Here is a 13,838-nt window from a genome sequence, read left to right on the forward strand (position 1 = left end):
TGACAGGTGCAGGAAGGAAGCCGGCACTCTTCTGAGAGGGAAGCGGGACGGCCCGGCCGAGGAGCCTGTCCGGCACAGGACGAAAGGTCCCGGAACTGGATATAGAGACAAGGCACTACTTTGCATTCCCCGGACACAGTTAGATGGTGGACCGGATTTAGTTACCATGGTAACAGGAGTCGCGGTTGGTCTCCAAACGGAGTGAAGAGGTGGGTTCCTCCACGTTTGGATTAACTGTGTATTCATTGTTTATTAAATCTAACCTTAATACATGAGTTTAAAGACTCTAAACCGCCTTTTAAAATTTTTGTGGACCGTCTGGGACACTTCTCCGTTGCGGGAGGAGGGAGATGATGCGATCTTAGAATACTACTCTCACATAGTATTTATCAAGTGTTCCAGCTTTAGGATTAGCGTTCTTAATCCTCATCTTCATTTTGAGAAGAATAGGTGTGTGTGTGTGTGTGTGTGTGTGTGTGTGTGTGTGTGTGTGTGTGTGTGTGCATTATTTGCTCAAGGCATCATAGCTGCCTGGAGTTAGGAAGAACTTAAGCATACTGGCTCCAGTGTCCCTACCTCCTCCACCACCCCCCGCCCAGTTTTTTGAGGTAGGATCTCAATATGTAACCCTGGCTGTCCTGGAACTCTCTCTGTAGACCAGGCTGGCCTTGAACTCACAGAGATCCACCTGCCACTTCCTCCTAAGTGCAGGCATTAAAGGTACGCATCACCAATGTCCTGCTCAGTGTTCCTAGTTTTTACTACTATATTAAGGATTAGTGTGACTTTATGTGTTTCTTTCTCTTCCACCTCCCTCTCCCCCCCCCACCTCGCTCTCTCTCTCACACACACACAATTTCTGGACTGAGGGGCACCAAATAAACCAATATCCACTTGGAACAAGATCACCAGGAAAAACAAGACTTCAAAAGACCTTTCTGCTCCCGCTGTGTTTGTGTTGACCAGAGAGAAGCACAGGTACAATGTGAGAATTTAGGAAGTGGTTAGACTTACAGACTGTAGAAGAACCAGAACCGAGGGAAAGCAGAGTGAGTGTGCAATCTTTTACACATAGGAAGTAAGAACAGTTGAGAACGTCCCCAAAACCATTCCAAAAGCCTTCCTCCTTCCCTTAAAGAGGAAGTAAGGCCATAGCCACACAGTCATGCCTCTTCTCAAGCCGTGTCTTTCCACAGGTTCTAGAGCCTATCTCATCTCCAGTCATGAGGGCATCCTCAAAGGGACTTCTCACCCAGATTTCTCAGTTCTGGAATATGCTCGATGATTTGGCTGAAAATGATCCTCAGCGCTACAAGAACTTCATCGAACAGGAACTGAAGGATGGAAAACAGCTGTGTATCGACCCAGAACCACAACTCTGCCTACAAACCAAGATCCTAGTATGTACAGTAGGTGCAACAAGTGATGGGTGTTCAATGGAACTACGCCAGGATAACTAGACGATGCCTCGCCTTTCTCTAGTGCTACTTTAACACAAGAGAAGTTTAGGAAAATTGCCTCTCTAAGCAGAAAATGAAACAGTGTGGAAGATTTCACTGAAGGAGTAAAAATGAGAAATTCATACTAGGTATTTCAGAAATAGCCAAATGAGACCTTATTGCCCTGTTAGGTAGAAAATGGTGATATAATGAATTAATTTTTTAAAAATATTTTATTACATTTTATGTGTGTATGGGTTCAAGATAGTGCATGTGCAAGGACTGTTGCCTAGCAATGGGAAGGCCTGAAAAAATGTGATGACTTGCATTCAGGATGTTATCAAATTTCATTTTTTTCTTTCTTTCTTTTTTTTTTTTTTTTGCTTTTTTTCAAGGCATGGTTTCTCTGTATCTTTGGAGCCTGTCCTGGAACCTGCTCTTGTAGACCAGGCTGACCTCGAACTCACAGGGATCCATCTGCCTCTGCCTCCCAAGTAATGGGATTAAAGGCATGCGCCACCACCGCCAGGCCAAGTTTCGTTTTTAAAAAATTGACAATATCAAAATTATTCACTTTCTAGAAACCAAAAGAAAAAGTACTTTTTATCAACCTGTGTCAATGGAAAAGGATCCCGGCTCCCCAGTCAGCCAATCATCCTGTACCTATAACTGTTGGCAGACCAGAAGATTTCTCTGAGGCATCAGGTATAAAGAATTAAAGAAAGCATATGTAGATTCTTTATTGAACATATTCATAGACCACATTCTACTTGGCAAAAACATTTTAAGTAAAACATTTCATTTGATGTTAATATAATTAATGACAAATTAGTGTGATTTATGTACATTTAATATGATTTCTGATAATATGATGGTTTCAACCCACATAGAAATGCCAACATAGAATAGGAACTTAGTGTGTATTATGTGTTAGAACAGGGGTCGGCATCTATAGGGCAGATCCTACAGTCTGAATCTGACCATACCTCCCTGCATCTTTCTCTGAGACAGAGTAAAGAATCAGGCTGTGGGGGCTGGAGAGACGGCTCAATGGTTAAGGGCACTGGCTGCACTTCCAGAGATCGTCATTTCAATTCCCAGCACCTACATGGAAGCTCATGACTGTCTGTAACTCCAGTTCCTAGGGATCTGACACCCTCACACAGACACACATGCAGGCAAAACATCAATGCACATAAAATAAAAAAAATCAGTCTTGCTGTGATTTGACAACTTTCAATTCATGATCACCTGGCTCTTCCATGATGTCATGTACGCTATACTGAAGTAGATTATTTTTTTAAGATTTTATTTATTTATTTATTTATTATGTATACTGTATTCTGCCTGCATGTATGCCTGCATGCCAGAAGAGGGCACCATACCTCCTCATAGATGGTTGTGAGCCATCATGTTGTTGCTGGGAGCTGAACTCAGGACCTCTGGAAAAGCAGTCAGTGCTCTTAACCTCTGAGCCACCTCTCCAACCCTGAAGTAATTATGTGATGTAAAACTTACTTAATAGATTTTCTGCTCCTACCCCATAATAGGTTTCTCCACCAATACAGTAAACCAAATCAAGCTGAACTGAAAAAGTATAACAAGTTTATTTGAGCAATGCAACTCCCAGGCAGGTTCTCCCATCTCAGAGATCAAGGCCAGAGAAGCCGTACCCACAAACAAAATCAGGGAGACTTTATAGGTTGTAGGCGTGAGGTGATAAGGTGTCTGCCACAAGCTGAATTTGTTTGTGCCCAAGTATAGTTAAAAGCTGAGTGTTTGGGCTGGGACGTGGGTCCTGCCAGCTTCAGGGAAGAAAGCTGTAGTACCCATCAAGAATGCCAAACTGGGCTTTTGGGCACTTTTCTTTTGTTCAGAGACTGTCTTAGTGGGTGGAAATTTGAGAGAAAAAGAGACAAGAATGGGGTGTCCAGGATCATGCAGGGGTGAGCTGGAGCTTCCAACCGAACATTACTCTCATTCCTAAAATGTTATCAACTTTTTCTTTTGTTCTTTGGATTGGTCCTCAAGGGGGTTTGCTCATGGAAGTGCCTGGCAGCTGCTCGTCTATCACCTCTCTTATGGTGGCTAACCCTCTCTCCCACACTACTTCTCATTCTTATTCTATGGCGCTCCTCACCAAGCCTTAAAGGGAAGCCAGTAGTTCCCATTAAGGCCCCATCACGCTTAGATCTCCATCTACTGCATTATTCTTGTCTAAGGTTTTTCCTCTCATCTCACTTCAAAGCCGTCTCCTAATAAACTGTATCTCTTCTGCGGGTGCTTTTGTGTCAGCTTCCTTTCTGGAGCAGCCACTGCTGGCTTAACACAATGCTGCTGTGATTGCTCTAAAAATTTCTAGGGATTTGTAGTTTCTAACTTTACTAATATGGGTTAGTATACTGCCTGACGAAAACCCTTATAGAAACAAGCTCTCTTCTGAACGACACACAGGTTCATATACAGTCATTGATGTTGCCTACAATCCTGGTGTTCTGCAAGCAGCAGAAAAAGACCAAGGGATCAAAGATGAGTTAATAAAAATGGCCATGCATTGCATCGAGGAGCGACTCCAGTTCACACTCGCACATTCATACCGTGTTACTAGTTTTAGCATAAAAGGAAACATTCAGAGAACCAAGGAAAATCTGACGGGCATTAAAACTGACTTCACAGGCTTCAAAGAGATGATGAGAACAGGTAAGTGGACGAAAATAAACTGATGTCTGCTGTGGAATAATTCTCTTGTATCCTGTAAAGATTTGTCACCCAAATTAGTTTAATAAAATGCTAATTAGCCAGTAGCCAGGCAGGAAGTATAGGCTGGGTGACCAAACTAAGGATGATGGAAAGAGAAGGGAGAGTGAGGAGTCGCCAGCCAAATGCAGAGGGAGCAGAGGATGAACCTGCCACACTGATAATTACCAACATATGGTAGAGCATATATAAGGAATATGGGTTAATTTAAGTGTAAGAGTTAGCTAGTAATAAGCCTGAACTATCTGCTGCCAATTTTATAATTCACGTAAGCCTCTGTGTTTATTTGGGAACAGGCAGTTGGGACAGATGTCAGATTTTGTTTTTGTAACCCATGTATATTTTTCAAAGCAGAAGTCTATATCTTAAAAGAATAAGAAAGTTAAAGAGAGAAAAATACATTATTAGAAACATAGGAGTATCCAGAAAGATGTAAAAATCTTGTAGAATTCCCAAACAAATTATTTGGTTTGACATTCTGGGTATTTTGGGTCTGTTTAGCTGTGCCAGAACCTAATCCAGGTGAGCCTCGCATGCTAGGCGACTTCCCCTGAGCCACATGCCAAGCTCTGCTTCAGGTGTGTTAGAACTAAATCCAAACGAATTTAATCGAAGCTTTATCAACCATCTCTGTAAACACCACCTATGCTAAATGCTCACAACCTGATGGTATTTTGTATCTCCCCTCCTTTTTTTTCCATAAAGAAAATACTCTTGAAGTGATCAGAAGCAGTACTGAGAGTGAAGCAAGTCACCTTCCTCAGATGCTGCTGAACAAAAAACATGCATCGGGCAAAGGACAGTGTCTCATAGAGGAGATTTCTAGTTCAGAAATCCAGGGGGAGGTTAAGAAACCAGCCTATGAATTAAAGGTTGTGAAGGATCAAAATGAGAAACCTCTGAAAATTGAACTGAAAATCGAGTTACCTGGGATTAACTCAGTCTCTCTCTGTGAGCTTAGTGTTTCTGAGGTAAGTTAAACAGATACTGTGGCGGTCCTGTGATATCTTTAGGAGATTGTCTACAGGAACTCACGCAGATAAGAGGATCCACTGGTGGCCAGTTTTTTATTGTTTGCAAGTAAGATTTGCACCTCCCCCATGTACTTAAGGTTACTTCTACTATTGAATGTTAGTGCTATGGAAATTTCACTCTGCATCAACTTTGTATAACTATAACAAACACATGAGATAACTTTAAGGAGAAAAGATTTGTTAGGGTCATGATCTCAGAGCTTCCATTCTTGTTTAGATAACTGTGTTCGAAATAGCAAGCCCATTGTGACAGGAATATATGACAAAGCAAAACCACCCTTCACTCAAGGCCAGGGAGAGAAAGGAAAGGTCCAGGGTGCCACAACCCAGTACCCTGAATGACTCAAAGACTTCACTGTAGCACAATTAATAAAAATCCAGAGATAGAAATTGGGGTTCAACCTGAAGGTCAGAAAAGCAAACCAGCCAGCCAGCCACTGGCCTTTACCTCAACCTCAGTCCAAAATGGTGATCCTGCCTCCAGGAACCTCAGAATGAGACTCTGTGAGTGCTGTCTCCTCCCATCTTATATTCCTCTCTAGTGCTGGGATTAAAAGCGTGCATCACTACTGCCTGGTTTCTATGGCAAACTAGTGTGGCTCCTGGGATTAAAGGTGTGTGTCACCACTGCCTTGTCTGTAAGGCTGACCAGTGGGGCTGTCTTACTTTCTGATCTTCAGGCAAGCTTTATTAGAATACAAATGATAGATCACTACACTTCACACCAAGTGCCACCTTCTAAAGGCTCCAGCACCTCCCAATAGCACTTCTATGCACTCAGAGCTTTGGGGAACAGTAAGATCCAACTATAGTCAGTCATGATGGTGCACACCTTTAAACCCAGCATTTAGGAGGCAGAGGTAGGTGGATCACTGTGATTTTGAGGCAAGCCTGGTCTACATAGTGAGCTCCAGGACAGCCAGGGTTATTGTAGAGAGGCCCTGTGCCAAACAAACAGATCCAAACTATGCCAAGTTGTCTGACTGTATTGGTTAGAGAATAATGAGGAAACAGTAACATGTTCAGTGTAGATGCAGTGTTCACTGTAGCCTCACTACTTTTCCAATACAAGGTAGGCTGCGTTCACAGATGTAGACTCTACAGATGGAGGGTCAACTGTACAGTACATTTGTATCTATGTTATGTTACACTAGGAACAAGCTCCTAGTTTCAGAGCCTTACAGTAATTTTCTCAGACTGCATATTAGCTTGGCCTGCTCTACCCAATTAACTGTACACTCTGAGATATGCCTTTCTCGTGGTGGGGGAGAAACAGAAACAGTTGCCCAAAGTGATGACCTAAAACTTCCATGTTTATATAGCATATGTCACTTCAGCCCAAGAACATCATAAAGCAAAGATAGCAGGTCTGGAAATCACACAAAGTGATGTATTTATTGCAGGGATGGATAGGCTTCTCTTACCTTACAGGAGAGAGGAGCAAACAATTAGGATGTCCTAAAGTCTTGGCAGATTGAAGAAAACAACCCTAATCACAACACAATCTCTCTCTCTCTCTCTCTCTCTCTCTCTCTCTCTCTCTCTTCCCTTACCCCCCCCCCCCGTTTTTCAAGGCTTCTCTGTGTAGTCCTGATTGTTCTGGAGCTCGCTCTGTAGACCAGGCTGGCCTCGAACTCAGAGATCCACCTGCCTCTGCCTCCCAAATGCTGGGATTAAAGGTGTGTAGTATCACCGCCTGGCCTGTCTTCCCCTTTTAAATCAGACCAATGACATGTCAAGACAACTAATCTACTGTGAATCCCACCCACCCTCCCGTGAGAGAACAACTACAAAGTCTCACCTCAGGAATTACCCCCACAGTCTAGGTGCGGGAGCAGCAATCCTGAAATCCTAGCAGGCAAATCCTGTGAAAGGCCCTGCGTGGAGGAGGATGTTCTACTTTAGATCCCTTGAGACAGCCCCTTGACTGCCTACTTTCTTACACCATGGTTGGCCAATATTCAGCTCCATTTGGGGCAAGTTTTTCCAGTTTGGGCATCCATACTGAGCATATATATATATATTATATATATATATGTATATATATATAATATATATTATATATATATATATATATATATATATATATATATATATATATAATCACAGAATATGTCATTCTTGGGTGCTAAGCATCTTTCTCTCTGACTTACCTGCTTATGGAATGCTGGGGGCCGGAACAATGCTTTAGACTTTCAAGGCAATTCCTTTTAGCCCATTGTAACTGTTTCTTTGATGGCAGTCATTGCTTTGCCCACAATTCTTTCTCAAGACTAGCTTCTCTAAACTTTATTTTTTATTTTTAAATTAAGTTTTAGGCTAATACATAAAATAGCATGTTCCACCATGGCACCGTCATGTCTTTAAGCTGAACTGCTGCCATCTTAGCCACATGTAAGGACTGACTGATATCCACCCCAGCCCACTCAGAGGCTTTTAACAAATGCCACTTGTCCTTTGTCTCAATCAGCCATTGTAGCTAATGGCAATTTCTTAATTTTATTTTTTCTGAATTAATTCCATTTATTTTTCAGTATTCAAGTCTCAGAATCTGGAGGCTGCATGTAAACTAGTTATTGTCTGTGCTGACTTCCTCTTTGCAATACCTTATAGAATGTACCCAATAAGATCACGTGTTAGGGGCTGGAGAGATGGCTCAGAGGTTAGGAGTACTGACTGCTCTTCCAGAGGCACTGAGTTCAATTCCCAGCACCTGGACTGTGACTCACACCCACCTGTAATGAGATCTGGTACCCTGCAGGTAGGCCTGCTGGCCAAACACAATAAAATAAATAATAAATAGTTTTTTTTAAAAAAAAGAAGCACATGTTAATAATATTCTATTTCTCACTACTAAAGGCACACATTAGCTGGATACTTTATTTGCCTTCAAAATTATCAGGCTAGGTTCACTAAGGTCATTTTCACTACAAAACATGGATCACTACCCTTCAGATACAGTTCCTTGCCATCTGACAGTAAATCCTGAAGACAGCAACGCAATGTTCAGACGGCAACCCTCTACTTCCAGTGCTGTTACCAGTTAACATTTGATGTGTCCTGTTAGTAACCAAAGTCTCAAGAATCTGGGCAGCAAATGTTGCAGGTCCTATGGCACCATGAGGTCTGGACACGAGTGGATGTGATGGTCCCCATGCATAACCTTCAGGGTAAAATTGTCTAGTGTCATGACTTTAAAATCTATTTTTTTAATTTTTTAGGTTGATTTATTGATTGAGGTCTCTGAGAAGTACCGATTATACCTGAATCTTCCAGAATCGATTAATACAGAAATGACTACAGCAAAATTTGTCAAAAATAAGTCTGTATTATTCATTACAATGCCACTGGCATAAAAGCAGTGTATTTGGTGTTTTCATTGTTACAGCTCACGTCAGTTATAGGACCTACATTGTGGGCAGGGGCAGTGAATATTTGTTTTGGTTTGCTGTTGAGACAGGGTCTCACCGTGTAGCCCTAACTAGCCTGGAACTTGCTATGTAAATCAGGCTGGTCTCAAACTCAGAGAGATCTGCCTGCCTCTGCTTCCTCGTTTTAAAGCATGTGCCACCACACACAGCAATATACAGGGCCAAATACAGTAATATTCATGTCTACCAGCTGGACTTCTGTCTGACATGGACTTATCTGGGCTAGATAGAATATCTGGAAGACAACTGCACACAGGAAAAACATATGCATCTCTAATTTGAGAAAAAATTAACTGACTCACAGGCCAAGTCCATCCTTCTATAAAAATAAGCAACAGTCTCTCTCCTCCTCCTTTTTAGTTTTTCAGAATAGGTCTCTGTGTAACCTTGACTGTCCTGGGATGCTATCTGTAGACCAGGCTGGCCTCAAACTCACCTAGATCCACCTGCTTCTGCCTCCCAGTGCTGGGACTAGAGGTATGTGCCACCACCAGCCAAGTGGCATTTTTTATCTTCATTTCTAAGCTGTCAATAAAGTACCAACTACCCAATTTGTATGCAAGGACAGCAACAGGCAGATCAAACTTTGTTTATTTTATGTACATGAGTGCTCTATCGACTTTATGCCAGAAGAGGGCATCAGATCCCATGTGAACCACCGTGTAGATGCTGAGAATTGAACTCAGAACCACTGGAAGAGCAGTTGGTGCTCTTAACCACTGGGCCATCTCTCAAGCTCTGGCAGAGCAAACTTTAACCACCCCTTTGCCCTTTCAAGGTTGAACTCAGGTCTCACAAATGGTGGTCAAGACTCTCCTGAGCCACCTCATAACCCTGTTATGTGACATTAAGAAAACACATATAAGCTGGATATGGGGGTGCACACCTCTAAACCCAGCACTGGGGAGGCAGAGGCAAGCAGATCTCTGTAAGTTTGAGACCAGCTTGGTCTTCAGAGAGAGTTACAGATCAGTGAGGGCTGCTGTTATAAAGAGAAACCCCCATGTCAAAAAAACAACAACAAAAAAATCAAATATAATTTTATGGAATATGACCTTCACTAGAACTGTACTGGTAAAAGGCTAATATATCTTCAGAAATTCTGATATCCTAAGATCAATCGTTAATGAATTAATATCCTCATCCTCCAATACACTTGAAAAGCTTTCATTAACAGTCATATTTCCTAGAATATGCCCCTACCTGGGACTGGAGAGATAGCTTGGGGGTTAAGAGCACTGACTGCTCTTCCAGAGGACCTGGGTTCAATTCCCCACCTCCTATAACTGCTGATAGCTGTCTGTAACTTGTCACAGAGGACCCATCACCCTCTTCTGGTCTCCAGAGGCACTCACTGTAAGCGTGTACTAAACAAAGAATGCAGGCAAAACTCATCAGATAAAAAATAATTCCTAAAAGAATATAGTATCACTCAACTGTTTAGAAAAGAAAAAAAAAGTGCCTCTACCCAATCACATGACTAATTGACTCTCTACCTTCTTAAAAACATTTCTACATTTATTTATTGTGTATACATGCACGCACATGCTAAGGCATGCATAGGGCGATGAGAGAACTTGCAGTCTGATTTCTCCTATAGTATGGGTCCCAAGGATCAGGTTCCTAGGTTTGGCCACAAAGACCTTATTCACTGAGCCATCTCGCCAGCCCTGAATCTCTACTTTTGTCCCCAACACAGGTGCTAGCTGTTTCTATGTGTTTGTACCCACCCTGTGCAAGCTTGACAACCTATGTTCAATCTCTGTAACTCATGGAAGGAAACTGGTTCCCTAAACCATCCTTTGACCTCCTCATGAACATGTACACTAAAAAGCCCAGGATATTAAATTGCTATTCAAACTAATTTCTAAAATATTCTACTTGTGAATTTCAATGAATTTTATGTTAACAAAACCATTCTCCCCATCCTTTTAGAAATACTGTTCAGGAACGGTATTAATAATGAAATGTAGAAAAGGTTAAATATGAAGGTTTCTCACGTGTATCATTGTATTGCCCATATGTGTATATGTATATATACCATGTGCATGTCTGTGCCAGAAGGTGGTTTCAGATTCCTTGGAACAGGAGTTAGAGAAGGTTGTGAGCTGCCATGTTGGTGCTGGGAACCAAATCCAAGCCCTCTTAAAATAGCAGCAAGAACTCAACCACTGAGCCATCTCTCCAGCTGCTTGCTGAGTCTTTTTCCTGAAAAATTCAGAGCAGGTTTTCTACAGACGTGGTCTCTGATCTCTTACCGTCAGTGTTTATGATTTCAGTGCATCCTAGGGTTCATGCATGACTAGAGGATGACGGTTCCTATTCCTGTTCATGTCTTGGCAAACCATAATTCCACACTCAGAAACCCCAGAACGGGAGTAAATTATCTAACAGAGTTAGGCCAAGCTTCCCATCTCGGCAGTAAGTGCCATGCCTCATCATGGGGTTTTCAGTAACCCCCTGAGCTACGTGTTAAGACTACAGCCTGATGAACCACTCATCCTGCCAGTGACACACCTGAATTTTCACCTGTGTTAGGAGCTTTGAATTATGCAGCTGACACGGGACGGGACATTGATTATTTAATGTGATATAAACTACAAACAAACAGATCAAAACTTAGTTCAGACGCAACTGAAAACATGTTTAAATTTTAAACAATCTTTCTTGATCCAAAACATTATTTCTAACTTCTTTCAGTTACTATGCTGGCTGAGTCCAGATTTAGAGTAGTCTTAACTCAGAACATTTTTGTCAGATGACAAACTTTTATTTTTCTTTCAAGGGAACAATAGAGCATTAGCAAAGAATGAGTCATTTTTCAAATTCACATTTGACTAGATTTGGCTCATGCTAACGATGGACCCTTGTGATAAGCGTGTTCTTTCTGTACAGTCTTCAGTGCAACCTAGGATGGCTTGGTGCTAAAGAGGCAGGTCCCAGCACTGAGCCGTGACAGTGGCACAGCAGCTGGGTGCTGGCGGGCTATTCGGAGTGTCACTTGTGCACCAAGTGATAATGAACATTTAGAAACAGGTTCAACACTGATGAAACACTCAAATTTCAGAGCATGGCCCCACATATTATTATATACAAGGAAGTACTGGTCACAGTTATTTTAAAGTCACAAATAATTCCAAACATTTATTAAAACACATCACCTTAACAGGAATTGTGATAACGCTCTTTTTACTATCCTGCGTATCGTCTCCATTCTCTCCAAAAGAAATGTAAAACAATAAAACGAAAGGAGCATTTAGGCTGGTAAGGGGGACACCTACTTAAGTTCTTCCCTCCGTGAGCAAGGACTGGACTGAAAAACCAGACTCTTGACTATATACTACTTTTTAAAAACTTTATCCAACCAGAAATTGTCATGTTGTTTTGGGCATCATTTTTGTTTGTGTTATTGAGATAGAGTCTTGCTATGTTGTCCAACTATCCTACTTTCTTAGCATTCTGAGTAGCCAAGGCTACCTACCCAGATGCCCAGTGTGGACATCACAGTCAGCAGCGCAAACTGCCCCCTAACATCCTCTCCCCCATTTCCTTTCAGGCAGGATATGGTGATCAATGAACATTGGCACACATACAACTCTAAAACCATATATTACATATGTACAACTTCTCCCATATACATTCCATACTCATTCCAGAGTTCTCCAGTTGAGTGATAACATTTGATAATTGGGTTCATTTACAATTAACATCCAGTTCATCTCAGAAGGAAAATTCTACTTCTGCAACTTGTTCATTTCAATAAGTATGTTCTTTTATTTGGAGGAAACTGCAGATTTCTCAAATTATACATTGAAATTGCTTATAAATAAATACATAAATTCTCATTTATACCAAGAAGTTGGCTTATATCTTTATCTTAAGGAGGGGAAAGCTATTTTATTTAGAGATTCATATAAAAATAACAGTTGGTTGAAAATGCTGACTCTTAAAGTTTCACTTATTTTCCTTGAAGTTCTCATGTGATAAACCAAAATAATGTAACAGGAAACTCTAGGGTTAGATTCCAAAGTAAAGCTTCAGTTCAAACTCTTCCTATGAGAAATACTTTTCATGACTGTTTCCTTCAGACTAAGTAAGTTGAATCAATTAAACTCTAAACTGCAAGGTCTCATCCAAGTTACTTTTCTGAGCCCGTCTGCAGGGAGCCACAATCCTGCCCCTCCTGTTCCCCCAGGAAGGACTTCTCACGAAAGAGTTAGTGTCCCTTACATGTCCCTTCACTAGGCACATAGAGCTTTAAACTGATGTTTAATTTTAAAGGGGTACAATATTTTGATGTAATTGGCATTTTAAAAAGATTCATTAATGCCTATTACAAATAAATTATCTGGACAGATTCAATAATAAAATTAACTAGTGAAACTTTAAAAGAACCATCTGTTTAATAACATATAAATATAATGTCAGCAGAGAGTGTAGAAGTTCTTGGGTAAATTATAACAACATAGTTATAGGCTTTTCAAGGTACTTTTTGAACTCAGCAAGCCACTGGGCTCCAACCGCTCCATCCACAACACGATGATCACAGCTGAGAGTGACTGACATCACGCTAGCCACATCAAAGCTAGAAAGAAAGACCATCAGTGGGTACTTTGAAAGAAACCAATGAACCCGAGACAACAGCCGCCCACATGTTGATGTTTCCATATAATCCTACCTAGGTAGATTAATTCCCATTCATTCATTCATTCATTCTGAGGACTGAATTTAGGTCTCTTATATGCTATGCAAGTGCTTTACTACTGAGCTATATCTCCAGGCCTCTTAAACAAAGAAACAAACAAAAACTGTTTTTTGTTGGTTTTCTTTTTTGGTTTTTCAAGATAGGGTTCCTCTGTGTAACAGAGCCCTGGCTTTCCTGGGACTCGCTCTGTAGACCAGGCCTGCCTCTGCCTCCCAAGCACTGGGATTAAAGGCATGTGCCACCATGCCCACCATCAAGTTCTGAGACAGTTAATAAGGCTGGCCTTGAACTTCCACATAGTTGAGGTCGGTTTTGAACTTCTGACCCTTTTGACTCAGCCCCGAGATTACACATGATTACAGCAGTGATTACACATGAGGACTGGCTCCACCCACTCTTTATTTTTAGCTCAAACTGACAGCTTGAAGGAAAACTAAATACATCCCTGGGAACATAGGTTGCCAAACTATAC

At 41.4% G+C, this 13,838-nt stretch overlaps 2 protein-coding genes across 2 annotated transcripts in view; one reads left to right on the top strand and one right to left on the bottom strand.

Moving 5' to 3' along the window:
- The first annotated feature begins 1 nt into the window (after position 1).
- Pih1d2 (PIH1 domain containing 2) lies at positions 2–8,591 on the top strand. Its single transcript, XM_048417275.3, has 6 exons — positions 2–209; positions 1,197–1,400; positions 2,021–2,144; positions 3,894–4,139; positions 4,902–5,167; positions 8,452–8,591. The coding sequence occupies exons 2-6, from the start codon at positions 1,224–1,226 to the stop codon at positions 8,584–8,586; spliced, it is 948 nt and encodes a 315-aa protein (XP_048273232.3). The 5' UTR covers positions 2–209; positions 1,197–1,223; the 3' UTR covers positions 8,587–8,591.
- A 2,639-nt stretch (positions 8,592–11,230) lies between these two features.
- Dlat (dihydrolipoamide S-acetyltransferase) overlaps positions 11,231–13,838 on the bottom strand; it is a 30,491-nt gene continuing 27,883 nt past the window's right edge. The window contains exon 14 of the mRNA XM_048417274.3: positions 11,231–13,246. Coding sequence (XP_048273231.3) covers positions 13,117–13,246 — 130 coding nt within the window. The 3' untranslated portion in view covers positions 11,231–13,116. The remainder of the gene's footprint in view (positions 13,247–13,838) is intronic.

Source organism: Myodes glareolus, chromosome 4 (genome assembly GCF_982192425.1).
Source record: "Myodes glareolus chromosome 4, mMyoGla1.1, whole genome shotgun sequence".
NCBI lineage: Eukaryota > Metazoa > Chordata > Mammalia > Rodentia > Cricetidae > Myodes > Myodes glareolus.

What these genes read in the sequence shown, in the direction of transcription:
- Pih1d2 (XM_048417275.3), top strand. Translation starts at nt 1,224, where the DNA reads ATGAGGGCATCCTCAAAGGGACTTCTCACCCAGATTTCTCAGTTCTGG. An exon ending in AGATTTCTCTGAGGCATCAG is followed by an intron (nt 2,145 to 3,893) that starts GTATAAAGAATT and finishes AACGACACACAG; the next exon opens with GTTCATATACAGTCATTGAT. An exon ending in GTGAGCTTAGTGTTTCTGAG is followed by an intron (nt 5,168 to 8,451) that starts GTAAGTTAAACA and finishes TTAATTTTTTAG; the next exon opens with GTTGATTTATTGATTGAGGT.